The 20,942-nt window shown below is 28.8% G+C and overlaps 3 protein-coding genes across 3 annotated transcripts; 2 read left to right on the forward strand and 1 right to left on the reverse strand.

Annotated features, from left to right (window-relative positions):
* The first annotated feature begins 9,054 nt into the window (after positions 1-9,054).
* LOC114175531 lies at positions 9,055-9,477 on the forward strand. The gene has a single exon (XM_028060287.1). The coding sequence runs from the start codon at positions 9,055-9,057 to the stop codon at positions 9,475-9,477; it is 423 nt and encodes a 140-aa protein (XP_027916088.1).
* Positions 9,478-10,361: 884 nt separating this feature from the next.
* On the forward strand, positions 10,362-11,158 carry LOC114179295 (probable calcium-binding protein CML15). The gene is given in 2 exon segments (XM_028065582.1): positions 10,362-10,866; positions 10,868-11,158. Coding segments are annotated over 2 exon segments (480 nt in total). The 5' UTR covers positions 10,362-10,597; the 3' UTR covers positions 11,079-11,158.
* A 1,565-nt stretch (positions 11,159-12,723) lies between these two features.
* On the reverse strand, positions 12,724-18,815 carry LOC114177269 (phospholipid-transporting ATPase 10-like). Its single transcript, XM_028062544.1, has 11 exons — positions 17,966-18,815; positions 16,169-17,517; positions 15,942-16,052; positions 15,552-15,828; positions 15,292-15,380; positions 15,095-15,203; positions 14,740-14,946; positions 14,504-14,629; positions 14,280-14,378; positions 13,930-14,121; positions 12,724-13,835 (listed from the first exon to the last, which is right to left on the reverse strand). The coding sequence occupies exons 1-11, from the start codon at positions 18,356-18,358 to the stop codon at positions 13,134-13,136; spliced, it is 3,654 nt and encodes a 1,217-aa protein (XP_027918345.1). The 5' UTR covers positions 18,359-18,815; the 3' UTR covers positions 12,724-13,133.
* Between the last annotated feature and the right edge of the window lie 2,127 nt (positions 18,816-20,942).

Below are 20,942 nucleotides of genomic sequence, written 5' to 3' on the forward strand. Positions count from 1 at the left end.
TATTATTAGTATTATTAACATTATTATTATATATTATTATTATTAATAATAAAAAAGTAATTGGAAAATTATTAACTATAATATACGAAAATTAATATTTAAATTAGAAGTGAAATTATTATATTACTATTAGTATTATTACTATTATATTTTGTTATTATAAAAATTATTAACATTATTAGTAATAGTAAAATTATTGTTTTTATTATTATTGTTAGGTATAATTATTGATTTAATACCCCAACTTTTTTGAAATGTTTAATTTGGTACCCGAACTTTACGAATGTTCAATTTAGTACCCAAATTTTTTAAACGAATTTATTTTAGTACCTTCTGTTAAATATACATTAACGTCGTTTAGCTTCTGGTGATGTGGTACTGTACAGGATATGTGGCAGAAACAATGGTTGGACACCTAGTTTTTGTGGTGAAAAAAAAAATCAAAGTAAAAAATTTTCCCAACAGTGTTATTATGAAATTGGGGAAAAAAATTAGGGAGGAGTGAAATCGAAAAATTAGGGATGAGTGATGTGGTGTTAGCAGCACTAGTCGTTCCAATTACCTTTGTCTTCTTTTCACTTTTTTCCTCTTCTTGCCCCGTGAAAGGGTAACCGTGACCCCCGAGGTTCAAACTAAGAGAACCACCCTCATCATTCAGCCCCTCCCCTTCACCTTTTCCTATAACACTCCTCCTTTTCTCCAATTCATTCTTTCCCTCACCTGGGTTGATTACAGAAGAAGACAAATCGTTTGCAATATTGGCCTTTTTCACAGGAATTTTAGGATGTGGTGGGAAAAATTAGCGAAAATTTCAGGAATTCCCTCACTTGGGTAATATCCCTAATTTTTCGATTTCACTCATCCCTTATATTTTCCCCAATTCCATGACAACACTGTTGGGAAAATCTTTTATTTCAGAAATTATTTTACTTCAAATTTCTTTATTACCCAAAAACCACGTACCTAACCATTTGTTTCTGACATGTATCCCTTGCACAGTGCCACATCACCATAAGTCAAACGGTGTTAATGTGTGTTTAACGGAAGATACTAAAATAAATCCGTTTAAAAAATTTGAGTACCAAATTAAACATTCGTAAAGTTTGGATACCAAATTGAACATATCCAAAAAGTTAGGGTACCAAATAAGTAATTATACCTTATTGTTATTATTATTATTAGTATTATCAACAATATTAACATATAATATATTAATATCATGATTATATATGATTATAGTTGTTATTAAATTTATTGATAATATTAGTAGTAGTAAAAATATTAGTATAGTATTACTTATAATATCAATATATAATATATTAATTTTTTATATATTATGAAAAAAAAAACTAGAAAAATTTATTATTACTAATAATATTATTATTATGAGTTTTAATGATATTATTATTAATAAAATTATTACTATTATTACTATTATTATTATTTACGGTTATTAGTACTATAATTATCATAAATAATATTAGTATTATTACTATTATTTAATTTTGACACAAGATTATACTTTAATTACTTACATTTTTATTATTTGGATTGTAGTATTTAGATACACATTTTACTTTTATATACTACGAGATTATATTTTAATTACTTGCATCTTTAGTTGCTTTGTTGTTGGTTTGTCTTTACATCTGAGTAATTAGTTGAATCCAAAAAATTAGTTACTAAAATTAGTAAAATAATAAAACTAAAATGTAGTTTTTTAATTATAAATAATCATTTAAATTTAAAAAATAATAATTAGTATTAGTATTGATATTAATATAATAATTATTATTATTATTTGTATTTTTATTTTAAATAATATTAGTGTCATTATTATTATATTAATATCAATCTTAGTGTTATTATTTGAATCGTAGTATTTAGATACACATTTTAATTTCATCTACTACGAATTATATATTAATTACTTGCATTTTTATTTGTTTTGTTGTTGATTTATCTTTACAACAGAGTAATAAACTGAATTAAAAAAAGTAATTACTAAAATTAGTAAAATAATAGAACTAAAGAGTAATTTTTTTATTATCAATAATCATTTAAATGTAAAAATTAATAATTAAGAGAATATAATTGTAAAAACAAAATAGGAGACCATGTATCTCTATATATGTAGTTATGTATTATTATTATTATTATTATTATTATTTTTATCAATACAGGATATTATTATTATAGTTAGACACTAATTTTATTTATATTTACTACATGGTCATGTTCCAATTACTTGCACTTTTTTGTTTTTTTTGTTATTGATTTATCATTACATCAGAATAATTAATTCAAAAAAATAGTTACTACTACTATTATATATTATTATTATTATTATGAGTAAAGAAGTAATTAGAAAAAATATTAACTATAATATACAAAAATTAATACTTAAATTAATAGTGAAATTATTAATATTACTATTAGTATTATTACTATTATATTTTTTTATTATAAAAATTATTAACATTATTAGTAATAGTAAAATTATTGTTGTTATTATTGTTATTACTATTATTATCAATATTAACATATAATATATTAATATTATGATTATATATGATTGTTGTTATTATTAAATTTTTTGATAATATTAGTATTAGTAAAAATATTAGTATAGTATTACTTATAATATCAATATATAATTTATTAATCTTTTTATATATTATGAAAAGAAAACTAGAAAATTTATTATTACTAATAATATTATTATTATTAGTTTTAATGATATTATTATTAATCAAATTATTATTATTACTATTATTATTATTTACGGTTATTAGTACTATACTTATCATAAATAATATCAGTATTATTACTATTATTTTAATTTTGACACAAGATTATACTTTAATTACTTACAATTTTATTATTTGGATTGTAGTATTTAGATACACATTTAACTTTTATATACTACGAAATTATATTTTATTCACTTGCATTTTTATTTGCTTTGTTGTTGGTTTGTTTATACATCTGAGTAATTAGTTGAATCCAAAAAAGTAGTTACTAAAATTAGTAAAATAATAAAACTAAAATGTAGTTTTTTTTATTATAAATAATCATTTAAATTTAAAAAATAATAATTAGTATTAGTATTAATATTAATATAATAATAATAATTATTATTATTTTTTGTATTTTTATTTTAAATAATATTATTGTTATTATTATTATTAGTATTATTAACAATATTAATATATAATATATTAATATTATGATTATATATGATTGTTGTTATTATTAAATTTATTGATAATATTAGTAATAGTAAAAATATTAGTATAGTATTACATTTAAATATTTATTTAATCAAAATTGATAATATTTATTTTTATTTTATTTAAATATTTCTATTACAATGACCATAAACTATAAATATTATTATTAAATTTATAAAACTATAATATCATATTTATATGAGATAATTTTATATTATATTTAAATAAAAAAAAGGTACGTATAGGTTACTATTAAAAAATGTGTATTTTTTATTTCTTTTCTCTTAAAAATTTTTATTTAAAAATTAATTACACATTTTCTATAAATAATAAATATAACATCAATTATATTATTTAAAAAAAACAAAAAAAAACCCACGGGTAAGAGACTAGTTTTATATAAAAATAAATATATTTTATACAAGATAAATAATTTAAAATATATAAAAGAATATTTTTACATTATAAAAAACATTTTCTGTTGTAATGTGAGATCAATTTTAATTATTGATAATAATACTAAACCTTAATTTATAAATAAGATGTAAATTATATATAAAAAATATAAACAATTAAGAAAGTAACGTGTGTATATGCCTCCCTAAAAATTAAAGAAGAGTGTGAGATTGTAGAGAAATAAGTTTTTTGGAATAGTTAAATATTTTTTTTAAAATAAAAATAAGGGTTACGTTTAAAAAAATTAAGCATATGAAATTAGGATATTACAGTAATTCTCAACTCTTATTTAAAAATAGTTTATAAATATACTCTTGTGTGAGAATAACTTTTACAATGTAAATGATGTTTCATAGAAAATAAATTTAATTAAGTTTTAATTGTCCCTTAAATGTAAGTATTTTTTTAATCAGGTTTTTATTAATTTTTTTTATTGAGTATTTAAAATTTCTAACTTTTTAGTTGAGTTTATGTACATTATTTTATTGTGTCATTTGATATAACATGACTATTATTTTATGTTGTTATTGTTTACGTATGTTTATATGAAAAATAAGAAAATAATTTTTTTTTTGTGAATTTGAATATTACTTGATTATTTATTGAAAATGATTTTATTGAGTATTCAAAATTGTAATATTTTTTAATGGTATTATTGTTATCGATTAAGATTAGATAACCGTTTGATTTTGGTTCAAAAATGATTGAAATTTCAAAATCTTTTCTTTTTATTGTCAAGTTAAAGGTTTCTGGTTTGAGAATATAAAATCAAATAATCTAAATAAAAAATAAAAATTTAAGTAAAATATAATATTTTTTAAATATTTAATAAAATATTTTATAATAAAAACTCAATTAAAAATAAATAAACTTACAAAAGATCGGTAAATAGAAATTAAAAGTTTATTTTGGTGCGACTTAATCGTAGTTTGTTAAAATGGATTTGGTTGGATTGGTTTGTCAAATAGAAACAGACCAATAATTATAACCCATCCCATATAGGATGGACTAATGGACTGACTTGCCAGATCTTTTTTCTAATATTTTTAATTTGTTTTGAAATTTATTTTTAAAATTTGTTTATATATGCATATAAATTAATATTAAAAGTATATTTAATCAAATAATTTTTTTTTAAACTTTTGATTGATTAGTTAATATTTATAATTAGAGAAATTAAAATAATTATTATATTTACATGTTAAATTACTCAATTATAACTAATAATTGAAACTTAATTTATAATTTAAATTATAATACTATTATATATTTTCCTATTTAAAAAATATAATTTAGAAAATAATCTTTTATATTATTTTTATTTTATTTTATTTTTAAAAAACGAGCCGGAACGAGTTAGTCCATATTTTGGTTCATTAAATTGATGGGTTGGATATGACGAGCCAAAACGGGTTGCTTGTTGAAATCTTTAACTCAATTTGTCCCTTTCAACACGAGGTGTCCGACTGACTTGTTAGTCCCAACTAGGGATGTCAACGAAGCGGGTAGGATATGTATGGGTAGTAGCTCCCTCATACCCTACTTGTTGAATAAATATTTGCCTCGTATCCGTACCCATATTCGTGCGGGTATATGTTATGTGGGTGTCCGCATATTTTTTTTTAATATGTATGAATATTCACAGGTACATGCGGGTATTTACAAAAGAAAATTTTAATATTTAACAATATATTTTAACCATAAATTTAAATAACAATACAATGCAGGACATTTATAAATTTCAAACAAAAATGCAAATAAACTATTTAAAAAGTGTTGAATGACAATTTACAAAGAAATAGAGATTTTTTTAAAACCAATTGATAACAAATAACTCATTCAATTCCAATGTGTTAGTGTTTTAATCATGTTTTTTAATTTAAATTAAAATATAGCGGATACGGGTATGGATACTGTGATACTTGTACATTGTATTGTTAACACTAACACTAACACATCCAATTCCAATGTGTTAGTGTTTTAATCATGTTTCATAATTTAAATTAAAATATAGCGGATACGGGTATGGATACTATGATACCTGTACCCGTCCTGTTAACATGCGTGTATAAAAAATATATGTACCCGTTATTCGCGGATATCCATTTACAATATTCATTTCCTACCCATTGCAGGTTTATCCAAAGATACTCACATGTACGAATTTTTTTGACATCCATAATCTCAATTCGTTTTACCACCCCTAGTTACTGGTGTTAATATTTTCAATGGTTTAACAAATCATTTTTAAAGATAAATAATTTTATATCATAAATAAGTTAAAATAAAGAAAAGAATTATGGAATGTATAAAGTGTTATTTATGAGATTCAATATGTAATGTTTTAAAGTTATCATATTGAAGTGCAAAGCGTTGCTTAAGTTACAAAAAATAAGAATATAAGTACGTGTAGCGAGCAAAACCATTTAAAACGTGTTAAAAAGAGAAAGAGGTACTAGACAAGTTATATCAAAGTTTCTTTATATATATGTGCGTTTATACTTTAAATTAATATTGTATTATAATCAATTGTGAAAAGGGTACATTTAATATAAAAATAATTTAATTTAATTAAATATTATAATACTTCATTTGATTTTAACTAATCTCCAAACTTCACTCTCAATAAACAGTTACCTTTCACTTTAATTTTATGCAAATTGATCTTTAATATTTATTTGTAAATTTATACCAAAATTTTAATTCTGTTATAATTATTTTTTTAAAACTTACTAATATTTTACAAAAAAATTTCCTTACATCTTTCAGTTAAATAATAATAACAATAATAATAATAATAATAATAGTAATATTAGTAGTAATAATCATAATAATAATTAAACAAAAATAATTTAACTCAACTGTTAAAAATTTGTGGAAAAACAATACTTCTTAAGAAGTGACTGAAGTTAAAATTTCTATATTGTAAAAAAATACTGTAAGGATATCTATCGGAACAAAATTAAAGTTCTAAGTATCGATTTATATAGATAAACAGAATATATGGATCAATTAAAATAAAATTAAAATTTGGAATTTCTTTGGATAAAAGGAGTAAGGTTTAGGGCTTAACTGTTCTTTTCACTAATCATCATGTAAAATATTAAAAATAAAAACCAAACTATACAATATCATTTAAATTGGAGTTAATAAACTTAATTTACGAATGGAGTAATTAATCAGATAATTAATGTTTACCTAAAACTTGATTATAACCACATCGAAAAATAATGATATTTTCACAACTAAATTTTAACAATTCTATCTTATAATTTAAGATAACATTATTTAAATAGTTTTAAAATATAGAAAAAATAGAAAAATGAAAAAAATGAAAAAAGGTTTAGAAAATATCAACTTAAATCATAAGATAAAATTGTAATAATTTAATTGTTACAAAATTATTTTTCCGACGTAGAGTCATGCTTGTATGTGAGAAGTCATCAAAGGCGACAACATGACAAACTTCAAAGTACTCCATGCAGACGTCAACATCTATGTTTGTAATGAGATACATATAAAAGGATAAAGAAAAAAGATCACACCTCATATTCACATATTGTTGATGTGGGTGTGGCTCACTTTCGATCGAACTTTTAACTGAGATATCGAAGAAAAAACGAAAGCCCTACTTTTCACACAAGCCACTGCACAATGTGCAATGAAGGAAGACATGCATGCATATGTAAAAACCATATGCAAAAAGTTGTTAGAGATATTGCATACATCTGGATTTTAATTTTATTAATGGAGATATAATATATTTTATTTTATTTTATTATTATCAAATATTATATATTATGATGATATATTAGGTTTTATTTTTTTTTATATTATGGGATGTTGTATTCTATATATTGAAAAAAGTTTCTAATAGATCAATATAAAAAGTAAGAAAGCTCTCTGAGTTACTTTTCATCAAACACCTCTTGTATATTTTTTTTTCTCATGACCAATGCGGAACTTAGACAAAATATTTAAGGGTGTCAAATTAGTTTCTTTATATGTAAATTATTTTTTCTAATTAAATAAAAAACTTTTCATTCTCTCTATTTAAACCATTTTTTTCATAAAATAATTCCCTGTATGCATTTTTTAATTTCTAATCTTTCTAATTCATTGAATTCACAAAACAAGAGTATTATAATTCCTATTACAGTTCAAGAATTTCAACTAATTCATTATCTTGTAACATAATTCGTAATGCAGCCTGAGATACAAGCATAAAATTTTACAAATTTTACCATATGAAGTTGAAAACACAAAATTCCTAAATTTCATAATTTAGTATTATACTAATTTGGGAAAAAAATATACGTAAGGTTTATGCTAATTTCATAAAAGAATTCCTAAAATTATAATTAGGGTTTATACTAATTTGGAGAAAACTTAATTTGGAAAAATATCTTAATAAGAGAATCATAAATCTAAGATACATAAAATATTGATTCATGAGAAATATCATGATAATGCGTTTTTTAATACCTCTCTTTATCTTTCTTTTTACTCATGCTTTCTTGTTGATTGATTCAGAATTAATTTTATGGCCAAAGACGAAACTTTACTATTTTTTATTAATCAATATTTATCAAATTAAATTTTATTTTACTTTTTAAATACTAAAAATATATATAAATAAAATGGTGAGAAATTTTCCAAAATTTAATATAAATAATATAAATATAATTTTAAAATATATAAAAACATATATAAAAAAATAAAATTTAAAAATTTTGGGGGATGGCTCCCCTTTGTTAATGCTCATGGCATATCTAATATGGTATTAGAGCCATTATTTAAAAAATACAAACTATCTTAACGAAATTTTTTGGACATTCTGTTCCACCGATTATCGGGCCGCTAACGGATCATTTATTAATTTCTAGTTCCACATACGAGATGTATATACCTCAGCATGAGGGAATGTGTTGAAAATCTCACATTGACTAGAGATAAGGAAGGCAATTTCACATTGAGCTGCAATGCTCATCTTACAAACCAATTTTGTGGGATTGAATTTCTAATAAATCACTATGAAAAATAAAGAAGCTCACTGAGTTACTTTTCATCGAGCACACCTCTTATACATATTTTTCCTTCTCGTGACATATCTAATAAAAGTGCAAAGTAAACCCGATAAAAAATCAAAAGGAGAAGTTTCTTCTTCCTTTTTCCCTTTTCCACGTTTGTTTTCCACTCATTTCAATTTTCCACACCACGCTAAGAAACCTAAACATCTTTCTTAATAAACCAACAAAAACCAAACCATCACTACCCTTTATATACATATATTATTACCTCTTAGCAGAGCTTGATTAAGATTACTTAAACCCTTCCATCTTAATCGTATTAATGCTGATGAACCATGGCAACACCAGCACTGGCTTCAATAGTGCAGCAAGAGCAGCAACAAGGTGAGGTAGAAGCTGTTCCGAGCACTACTACTGGTTCTAGCGCATGGAAGTCTTCAGGATCTGTTGCTCCATTTTTTGCTGTGATGTCTGTGCTTGTAATTCTGGCTGTTCTTTCTTGCTATTTGGGTCGCAAGTGGAATCGAAGACCCAAAACACCATTGGAGAGTATCAGAGGGAGAGGGTTTTCTGGGTGGCTAAAGCGTGTGTGCAGGGAACGTATCGGCAATGATATTGAAGTTGGGGGTGTTGGGGCCAAGGTCATGGTTTGTGATGACCTTGAGGAATTGATCATTGTACAAATGGTGAACTTGTTCACCCAAACACAACCCAAGTTTGATGCTAAACTCAAATTTGTTCGATTTCAACATTGTTAATCATAAGTCTTGTCATACCAATTGTTTTAATTCAGTAAAGTTTTTTTCTTTTTTTTTTCGAGTTTTGGTTTGAAAAACTTGGTCTAAGGTGTATTTAGTTTGATTGTGACTATTTTAAAATTGAAAGAGATATAATAATAGATAATAAAACTACATTAAAAAAAGAAAATTAAATGATTTTTTTTAAACTTTGATAAAAAAAAACTTAAATAGTTATTGTAAAGTAGTAGCATTGAGTAGAAGAAAGTCTTATTCATTTACTTAAAAACAATAATTAACGGCTATAAATGCTTTCAATAATTAGTCGAATATTATATTGATGACTTTCTCTTTCATGTAGGGTCTAAGAACAAGGCTTAATTAATCATCGCTTTCTAGCAATAAATGAAAAAAAGGCGATTTGTTGAACCAATGGGCATGGTGGTGAATTGCAAAACAACATTAATGCTAGCATGCATATGCATATGCTATAGGATACTAATTAATGCTACCATTAAGTGTGCAATTGTACATGGTGTACGTTCCAACAATAATGAACGTATGGGACAAAACCAACTGATTTTCTTTCTCTTTCAAAGAATCCAAAATGACCAGAGTTCCTAATTAAAAAAGAGTGTGAAGATAAAGCCATCTCAACCTAGCTGGAAGAGAGGGAGCATCACACTCACATGGATGGTGGTTGAAGATGCTTACTAATGAACCCTGTCACTTTCATTTTATATGTACAATACCATTCATTACTTTAGTCAAACCTTGAATTGCAAAAAAAAAAAAACCTAATTAACATTTTAGCAGTAACATAACACACTTTTCTTAGACAAAATATATTTTGAAACATTTTAAAAAACTTAAAAATTCATCACACACAAGACTTCTCAACGGATCACATGACGGTGTGTGTGTGAAAATTTCTACGACCAAAAGTGCGACAATACAAAAACATCATCATGATTAAACCAGTGGTACTGAGAATCAAACATAGGAGATAGGAAACTTCTTGAGGACACAATAGGTTAATCTTATATAACCACCGACGCGGTTTGTGTTCCTACACAAAGCTTTTTCCTTTTTCTTCTATTTCTCGTTCCTTCTTCGTATTGCAAACTATCTCTGCAGTACCATGTCAAAGCTTGGAGTGCAGCAAGTGAAGCAACTGAGAGAGATATTTGGTCGATTTGACATGGATTCAGATGGGAGTTTAACGATGTTGGAGCTAGCAGCGCTTCTGAGGGCACTGGGGTTGAAGCCTTCGGGTGATCAAGTCCAAGCCCTGTTGGCGAACATGGATTCAAACGGCAATGGGAAAGTGGAGTTTGAGGAGTTGGTGAGGGCGATTTTGGATGACATAAACGAACAGGTTTTGGTGAACCAGGAAGAGCTCCTAGGGGTGCAAGTACTTCGACCGTGACGGCAATGGGTTCATAACGGCGGCGGAGTTGGCTGGGGCCATGGCCAAAATGGGACAGCCTCTCACCTACCGAGAACTCACAGAGATGATCAGAGAGGCTGACACCGATGGCGATGGCGTTATCAGCTTCACCGAGTTTGCCTCCATCATGGCTCGCTCTGCTTCTGATTTTCTTGGCCTCTCCTTCCGCTGACTCAATATTCTTTTCATTAATTCATTTTGTAGCTTCTTTTCAATGATTCAACCAAATAAGGGCTCTTGCTTTCTACTGCACTTATTGCTTCACCACTCACCACTACTACTCTTGATTTCTCTGTAAAAAGAAGATTTTTCGAACTCTGAACTGAAGAAAAATATGGAATGAATTAATTAATAGAATGATTTTACTCTTACGTTGCGAATCCTCCAACATATTTAGGTAATATTAGTAAATTTAAGACACTAAATATGTTTATTTTTTATTCAATATTATATGAAATATTACAAAATTTGCAGCATTTTTCTGTTATATATGAATTATGTGACACTTTCCCTTGATAGTGTGGAAATTCATTACTGATTTATAAAATACTAAAACTGAAATAGAAAATAAATTTATATTTGTTAAAAATAAAGTAAAATAAACGGAGAAAAAAAAACTGTTGACAATGGAAAATAAAAAAGAAAATAATTGTAAGGACAATTTAATAGAAAATATATCAAAATAAATGTTAGTCTGTAAAATTAAATAAATAAATACATTATGAAGGATAAAATTAAAATAATAATCGTAAATACAAAAATAATAATAATTTATATGCAGTTATAGATTATTATTATTATTATTAATTTGTATGAAAAAATATTAAACTGCATTAATTTTGAGATTAGTGTAATATGAAGTAGGAAAAATTATTACTCAGTCCGTTGATATGTAATTATAAGTTCAAGCCTTAAACATGTACTAGGAACAATCATGCATTTAATAATTTTACTTGACCAAAATTGTGTACTAGGAGAGAGAGATATGTGATGTGTTAAAAAAAAGTTCTTAATATTTGTATCTCATGATTATAGTTTAAGATTTCCTTAAACAATAACAAATGTCAGTTATTGAAATAACTTTACGTTCTAAATGAATAAATTAGTTTGAATTAAAAAGTTAAGGAAATATTTCATGAAAAACTAAAAACATTAATTAATACTAGTGTAAACACAGGCGCTATCGCGCCTGTGTGTACGCATTTTTTGAATTATATTAATAATTGATGATATTGTAATGTTATTAATTTAATAAACAAAATAAAAGTATATTTATAAAAATAAAATAAAATGTACGGAGAAAATAAGAGAAAAATAATTGTTGATGAATAGTAAGAGAAAAAAGAAAAAGGAGATAAGTAAATAATTTTATAAAAACTTGTAAAAGTAACCGTTAATTTTTAAAAATTTAATAAATAATTAAATTATAAAGGGTAAAGTTGGAATTATGAAATGTGGACACAAAAGAGGGAATCCCCTTTATATATAGTTATAGATATTCTATAGAGAAAAAAAAAAAAAAAAAAAAAACTGAACTGTGGGTCATCAGTACATGGTTAGTTTTGAAAACAAAACTTTTTGACATATATGATATGAACTCTGTCGCAAAGATAGTCCATCTATGCTAGTGTTGTTTGATCTGAATCAGGGTTTGTCCTCGAAGCTCAAGCAATAACTGATTCTGCGTGATTTGTTAAGGTACGTTATTTTTCACTTTGATCATTGTTATTGTTATCGTTACATTCTCGATAAAGAAATTTCTGTACAGAAAACGTGATACGTGAATTTGACACCCAGGAACAATCAAGAGGTTTCTGTAACCATGAAATTATGTTTTTTTGTCTTATAAAGCCAAAAGATTTCTGTAATTCGATGCACACAAAGATACAGAATGTTGGGAAGAATGTGTACCATGAAAGAATGAATCAATATATTCTTCTACACTAGGATAAATCGTACATTATTGTTGACCACAGCGCTCTTTCGAATCTGGAAGCAGCCAGATTTTATATGAAAATCTTCTCAACAAAAAATACCAACGAACAGACTGCTTTATTGTGCTTCGTTTAAGGATTCATGTCATGCAGCATAAGGAAAACGCTCCTTTACCTTAAATATGTACAAGGTTTGTAACCTATCGAAAAATTTACACCCTTGTTCCTTTTTGTTTTCCTCTTACCGATGAATCCAGCTGGGACAACAACAGCAACAACAACAACAACTATGATTACCGGTCCTCAGACAGCCCTTCAGAACGTTTGGATGATTCAAATCTCACGGATGTTGTTTCAGGTTTTGTGTATGATTCAACTCTTCTGGATGCATTGAACCGTTTGGATGCTTCCAAACGAGCTGTGAATCCAACTGTGGTGTTTCTTATCGATCGCTGTCTTACCACATTGCAGTATTCTGGATCACTTGTTTGGCCGTCCTTCCTTATCCACTGAATCATTTGATGGTACATGGGGAAGAAACGCATTTGGATGGAAGCATAGACGAAGTATGGAAGAAGGGAAGCAATGAGAATGAGCAAAGTGATGATCCAGAAATATGGTGCTGGTGCAAGAGCTTCAACTAAAACCTTATAGGCTGTGGTGGAGAAGGAAGGGTCTATGGCTCCATATGCCAAGAGGAATATATACCAGAATATGATGCTTCCCCAGATGAATATATGCTGTACATAAGTGAAGTAACTGATAGATAATGCCATTTGGCAATTCACCACCCACACAACACAGGTGTACATGGTGGCACCGAGAACTTCCAGCTCCACCACTTGACCTCCTTTGCGGAATGCTTGATGTTCCATGGTACGCATGCAGAAGAAGAATATGATGGCAGAAGTCACAACTCCATTAACTATCCAACCGATGATCCGTTTCCAGCTAAATAGAATGTTTTGAATGCCTTCTTGGTATAACAATGGAAACTGTAAAATGAAAGCAGAAGACAGGTTTCATGAGAATACAACAATCATGTTGTTTTTGACTAAATCACTGAGGAAACTAAGTTCGGAGGCCTACCTTGAGACAAAGTTTGGAAGAGACATCTTGATCAAACACTCCCAATGCAATTACAGGAAGTGAAGTGAAGAAGACATTATATAGTGACATGAACCAGTCATTGTATGCAGGTTGGCCGGAGAATGAGGCATATATCTCAAAGAAGAACAGAGTGAAGCCGAAGGCAATGTTCTTGTAAAAGAAGTAGCAGATCTGCAAAACAAAAGGTCAAGTTTGTCAAAACCAAAATAATTATAGTAACCTTAGTTGAACAAAGACTTTGCAATAGGGTGCAATCAGTGCAGATACATGCCAAATTTAGAGTCTCAAAATATTATGCAACATATGTAAAGACAAGATAAGATTTTTACCATTGATGATATCCTTCTGTAACACCAATGTCCGTGCACAAGAAGCAACCGCTCAAGAAACCGGAATTGGGCTATTGCAATGTCACTTGACATAACTGCCTGGAAGTTTTGACGAAACAGAGGAATAAAAACATAAGAGACAAGAAAGTCAAAACAATACACATTCTGGGTCGGGTTTAAAGAAAGGTATGAGAAAAAAAAATGCAAAGGTATTTGAGATTTACCTGCATGCCTTCCACACCACTGATACCAATTCCAATGTCAGCTTCTTGGAGCATTCCAACATCATTTGCCCCATCTCCAATAGCTAGTGTTGTACTACCAGTTCTCATCTTCACCAGTCTTGTAACCTGCATTATTATTTAGAAGATGAATTAGAGACTTTACCTGGAAAACCACCAAAGTAAGAGAACATACATAGCTGGAGATTTTTCTCTAAAAACAAAAAGAAAAAACTTACTAGTGCTTTCTGCTTGGGAGAGGAACGACAGCAGATAACAGATGCGCAGCCAATGGCAAGTTCAAGAAACAAATCATTTACATCATCTTCTAGTGCATATGTAAGAGACTTCCCATCAATGATCAGGGCTAAGGCCTCATATTCATCTGATGAAGAAAGTAATGCACTTGCCTCCCTTAGTTGACGAATAACACTTGCCTTAATTGCCTGAAAAATCAATAAGATTTCATCACCCCATCAACACATATTGACTTAATTGCCTGAAATAACAACCTAAAGAGCTTGCAATCATCTCATGACATGGTAAATGGCAACCAGTATCTGTTGAAAGAAGTTAAGGATCAGAGTTGTTTACCGCATCAGCAGCAGCCTTGTCCTCCATTTTCTCCAATGATTTGTTTTCTGGAGTATCTGAGCTAATTATAATTTGTTTCATTCCTTGCCTGAGTAAACTACAAGCAAATCTGCAACCACCCAAAAAGTTTTCAAATCAGTGACATCATATTGATTGTGCACATTTCTCCAAGATTTATTGATTATTTTTTAACTTACCCTATATTAATTGCTGTCTCCATTTTATCACCAGTTAAAACCCATAGCTTAATCCCAGCCTGTGCTAGCTTGTCAATGCATTCAGGAACCTGTGCAACATGAACTGATTCATAAGAACACAATATATAGAACTACTATAATGAAGTTATTAGACAAGGAAATTTTCAAAACATGATGAGTTAAAAAATGTGAAAAGGTACTAGCTCTGTTGATTATTTAAGTAATCTAAATTATATGTGAACACATTATTTAGAGCATACCCCATCTTGTAGCTTGTCTTCAACTGCAGTAGCACCAAGAAGAATTAAATCCTTCTCAATATTTTGTATTATGCTCTCAACAATCTGCTCCTGGTCTGCACTCACTAAGTTCTTGGCCTGTGTAAACTCTTTATTAAATTGATTGTACTCTTCTTCATTAAGCTCACGATATGCAAGTATCAAGGTCCTCAAACCAGAATCAGCATATTCACTGATGTGCTGCTTTGTGTTCTCTTCAAATTGCCTTCCATTCTTTGCAATTCGTTCAAACATTACACTGTGAAAGCCAGAAAAGTAAAGTAATTCAATACTATGAACTTTGAAGACAAATTGAATGATGCTTACATAGTGTATAGTGTATTTGGGATAGCCAAGTATGAGATTACAAACCTGTCAGCGCCTTTGCTGAGAAGCAACAGTTTCCCCTCCTCATCTCTTACAATTACTGACATCCGCTTTCTTGCACTACTAAACTCTAATACATTCAAGAATTTGTAGGACCTGGAAAAGTGAAATTATGTCGTTTTTAATATACCATTAAAATTTCAATTGCATATGCATAAGTATAACAAGACATTAGATGATTAAACCTTCACATTTAAGCATAATAACCTCACCTTTGAACTTTCAGGCCTGTTATGGGGTCTAATTCACGCAGTGAAATAGTTGTATGTGTCCTTTCATAAAATTCAAATCCAAGTTCCCTGGCTGCAATCACAAAAGCTGCCTCATCCGGTGATTCAGCTTCATATGAAACCTTCCCAGTTCCTTCATCAACTTCTGGTATTGCAGTGTGGCATACAGCCAGAAGCCTTAGGAAGTTCTGGATTACATTGGCATTGGGTTCTTTGATCCAATTTCCATTCATGATCCTTTCATCCATAAAGTTAAACCCTTTAACGGATGTCTTTGATTCACGAACCTTTGCACTGTTGTTGTTTTCTCTCAACTCTTTACCAAAATCTGATTCATGTCTCGTAGATAGAGCTCTCTCAACTTCTGTAACTCCTCGACCATAAGCAACCCCAGCAATAGAACACTTGATAAATTCCATAGAATTACAAGTCAAAGTTCCTGTCTTGTCTGAAAGTATGGTGTCCACTTGGCCAAGTTCTTCATTCAAATTTGATGTACGAGCATGTGCTGGCTTGTCAGTTTCCGCATGATACATTTTCACATCCTGGTTGATGAAAATGCTTTGAAGAACCTTCACAATTTCAATGGATACATACAATGAAATTGGAATCAAGTAACTGTACAACATAAGTGCTGTCAAGAAATGCAGAATTGCAGCAGCTACTGGTTCATTAGGGTCAAAGAAAATATCGGTATCATCTGGTCTAAGGTACCATCTCTTCATTCTTCCATTTTCAATGTCATCATCTGTTGTAATCCCAAAGAATATGGACCCAATGAAAGAAATCAAAATAAGTAGAAAGAAGAGGCAGTAGATAATCTTATCCATCCTTTTCTCAATTTTGCTTCTCTTGGATGGCGGGTCTGTTGCATTCTGCATAACCTTTGTATCATGTCCAGTAAAGATTACCACACCATAAACAAAATCTGTGTTCCTCAGCTTAGAGTCCCTGAGAAGTAGCTGTTGAGGTGCAAGAGGATGCTGTTGATCCTCAATCTCCATACTTCCAACAAATGTGTACAAATTTGCATTTGGATCTTCACATGTGATGACAGCCCTGAAATTTTGAAAGCTCGAGTCTTCTTGCACCTTTGAAGTTTCTTCCAATGCTTGTTTCAGTTTCAGATTTGTCTCTCCATCAAGATTCATAGTCTCAACATAGCAAATTGCATCATCATAATTTGACGAAAGTAAGATGAGATCAGCAGGAAAAAATTCATCCTTTTCCACCCTCACTATATCTCCAACTTTCAAATCCCTCCATTTAGAATAGGAAAAATCACCACCTCCATCATGCACTTTAACTTTTCTGTTATTCATCTCTATATCCTGAAGAAATTACAAAACAATATCATCGGCCTGGGATTAATCAAGAGTAGCAGAAAACGTTATCATTTTGCTTTTTGTGAAAGAAAAAAGGTTCACTAACATTAATGCAACCCTTATTACCTATTTTGTAAAAAAAACTCTGCTCATGCCAAGAAGTAGAAAGCTATCTGACCCATGTGTAAGCATGAATTTAGCACAGAAACCCCTAACCCTCTCATAATTTCACTAACCGCATCAAATCAACTCTCATCATAAATTTCCCAACCAATTAATAAAGATTGTACTCAACACATCTGCAATCAATAGCCACATGTTCTAGTCTAGAAATAATGGATTGAATATTCCAAATTTTAGCCAAAAAGCCTATCATCCATAACTACCCATCACAGACATGTAATCTACCTAACACCCTTTGAACCAAGATGATATAAAAATTACAGAACATTACCTGTTGTTTTCTCCTAAAATCTTCAATGAACTCTTTGGCCATTGTGGCAGCTACCACAACCAGTAGAGGGACAACATTACTGACTCCAGAGTAAGGAGACACCGGAAAGAAAGACAAAACTGCACAAACGAGGAAGTAGAAATTTGCAACCCTCCTGAACTGTTCAAACAGGGACTTGGGGAGGAACGTGGCCAATGTATACTTAGTTGTTCTGACATAATTGTCTCCATAATTGATAAGACTCGCGGTGGCACGTTCAGGGTCATTGCAATACACTTTCCTTGAGAACCCAGGGCCTCCAATCAGTGAATGTTCTTCCTTCATGGAAGCTTTCCCACACGTGAATGCATGGATTCTGCCGAAGTGATGCCTCCTCCTTCGTCCCCCAGCCATGACTCAAACTCCACCAGAAGCTCTCAAACTTGTCAGATTTACCCTTCAAAGTTTCAAACCCAGCTCCAACAACTCAATGACCCTCAAAACCAGTTGTGTAAATCAAGAAAGATATGTGGCGTTGAAGCAATGAAATGGAAGCAACAAAAGAATAAAAGAGCTGAAAGGAAGTGATTTGCAGAGGGTGAGAAAGAAGTCTTAAGCACAGAGAAAGATAAAAAAACTGTTCTTTATATGTATCTGTACAAATATGATAAACCCAGAAAAGAAAAAAACACAGGTTCCCTTGTTACAGCTGAAAGGTATAACTTTGGAATGAAAGTGATGAGAAGAAACAAGGCAACCTATTATGTGTTCGATTGGGTTTGAAGCTGAATTGTGACTGCCCTCCCAGTTTGACTCGCCGTGGCTAACAAGAATAGACTTTTCAACGTGCACATGGGAATGGATCTTTCTCTTAACCCCTCGCCATACTCGCTTTTAAGACCATAAACAAATACAATTACACATTAAAAAAACAACTAATAATTATCTAATTTTTGTTTTTTTTTCTCCCTGGAACAGGGCCATTGAAGGAGAAATAATAGGTGAAGGATTTCTAACAAATAACAGAAGATTCTGTTCATATGGGATTGCCAATTCATTACTTTGGATTAACTCGTTGGATTTCATAAATTAGCATGTAAATGTATTTTTGGAAAAAGAAAAAGAAAAAAAGCAAAGAGTGATTTTTTTTCTTTTACAAGAATAGTGAATAGCGGAATCTCAAAAGTCATGAAAGTCAAGGTAGATAGGTAGATGCCAATGGTGAAATATAATACGTGTGGCCATGGCTGCACACCGCTTCTAGAAACTCCTTTTAATTTAGTAAACAAAACAAGACATAGTTCGAGGATTTCGAATGAAATTTTTTCGACAAATCATTAATGAACCAAAACAAAAATCAATTAATTGTGACAACTCGGATTTATGTCGTGTAAAAAGATGTTTTAATTAATTAAGCCTCTGTCATTAATGGTGAAATGAGAGAGGAAAGAGGAAAGAGTGAAACGTAAAAAGCTCAATTTTCTTCTTACATTAATGCGTAAAATAATGAAATCTTTTTTCCATTCATTTCATTTTGGTCAAATACTTTTCTTTCACTTTTTTCTTTTTTTCACCAAATGGAGCATTAACAAAATTTTGAAGGAGTATTTTGGAAGATAACAAAAGTCTAAGATGTGACGGAGGAGAAGAAACCAATATAATAGTTTAAGAATGCGTGGGAAAAGGTCAAAGAAGCCCTTCACATGCTCTTGATACTATTCAAATAAATCAAGTACATTTCTTTACTCTTTTTTTCTCATTTAATGATGCAAAAATATTAAATTAAATGAAATCCTTCTTCAAGATTCGATCTTTGCCTTTTGTAGCTGTATAATAAACCAAAAATGAAAAACGAGATAAAGTAATTGTTGATCGTGGAAGATCCAAAACAATTGTTTTTCACTTTTTTTATTCTTAAAATCTAAAGTAAAAATATTGTTGAATTATATTTTCAATTCTGAAATTTCAGAATAGTTTTGTTTCGGTCTTCTAATTTTATATTTTTTATTTGGAGACTAAAACTATATTTCTTCTAGATTTAAGAAAAATATGACTAACTTAAAATATTATAAAAGGTGTTGTTTCTCTTATTTTGGATTTGGTCTCTCTCATTTATAAAATTTTGTTTAGGGAGTCAAACTAAAAGGCTTAAAATTTTATAGAAAAACATAATGTTTTTTCTTACTAATTCTCTTAAACAAATGAAAGAAATACGTGTAGCGTTTGGGTACGAAATTTTCATGTTATTACAAATTAATGACGAAAAAGCTATGTGTATTAATTTTCAATATACGTGGATTCATGGTATCGTAACAAGCACCCAAAAATGTAGTTAGTAAGGTTTCACTTTTACTGTACTTGGATAAGGATAAGGGAGAAAAACAAGTTAGTGATGTGTTTTCTTTTATTTTATCAAAGAAAAAAACTTTTATTTAAAGAAAACCAAGATTTAATTATGAGTACTATTTTTCCCTTTTAATTTATCTTTTAAATAAGTTTATGTTTCTTACTTAATATAATAAAAATTTTCATTTAGCTTTGATGAATCCAAAAAATAAATATAAATTCAATCATCGAAATTTGTAACAATTAAAAAACACATACTATAACTATAGTAACAATAAAATATAAAAATATATATTCATAGGATACGAAATACTCATAGTTTCTAGATTATCTCCTGTCATATTACACATTTTACCTAGTTGTATATAATTTGGATTGTAACCTTTTAAATCATACATACATTAAATTAATAAGCTTATCAACTATTTTTCTTTTTGTATTAATTAAGTGTGGTGTCACCTTTGATATATTTTGAAACAAAGTGAAATTTTCCAAAAAAAATAAAAAATAACTTTCTTCTAAAGTGTGGATCTATTATAACAGGAAATATTTTTTTATGATGTGTAATTATTAAATATATTAATAAAGATGAAAAACAAATATAATATCAATGTTAAGACATCATTATTACATTATTTGATTTAAGATTTAA

The sequence above is a fragment of the Vigna unguiculata genome, chromosome 3, assembly GCF_004118075.2.
Source record: "Vigna unguiculata cultivar IT97K-499-35 chromosome 3, ASM411807v1, whole genome shotgun sequence".
NCBI lineage: Eukaryota > Viridiplantae > Streptophyta > Magnoliopsida > Fabales > Fabaceae > Vigna > Vigna unguiculata.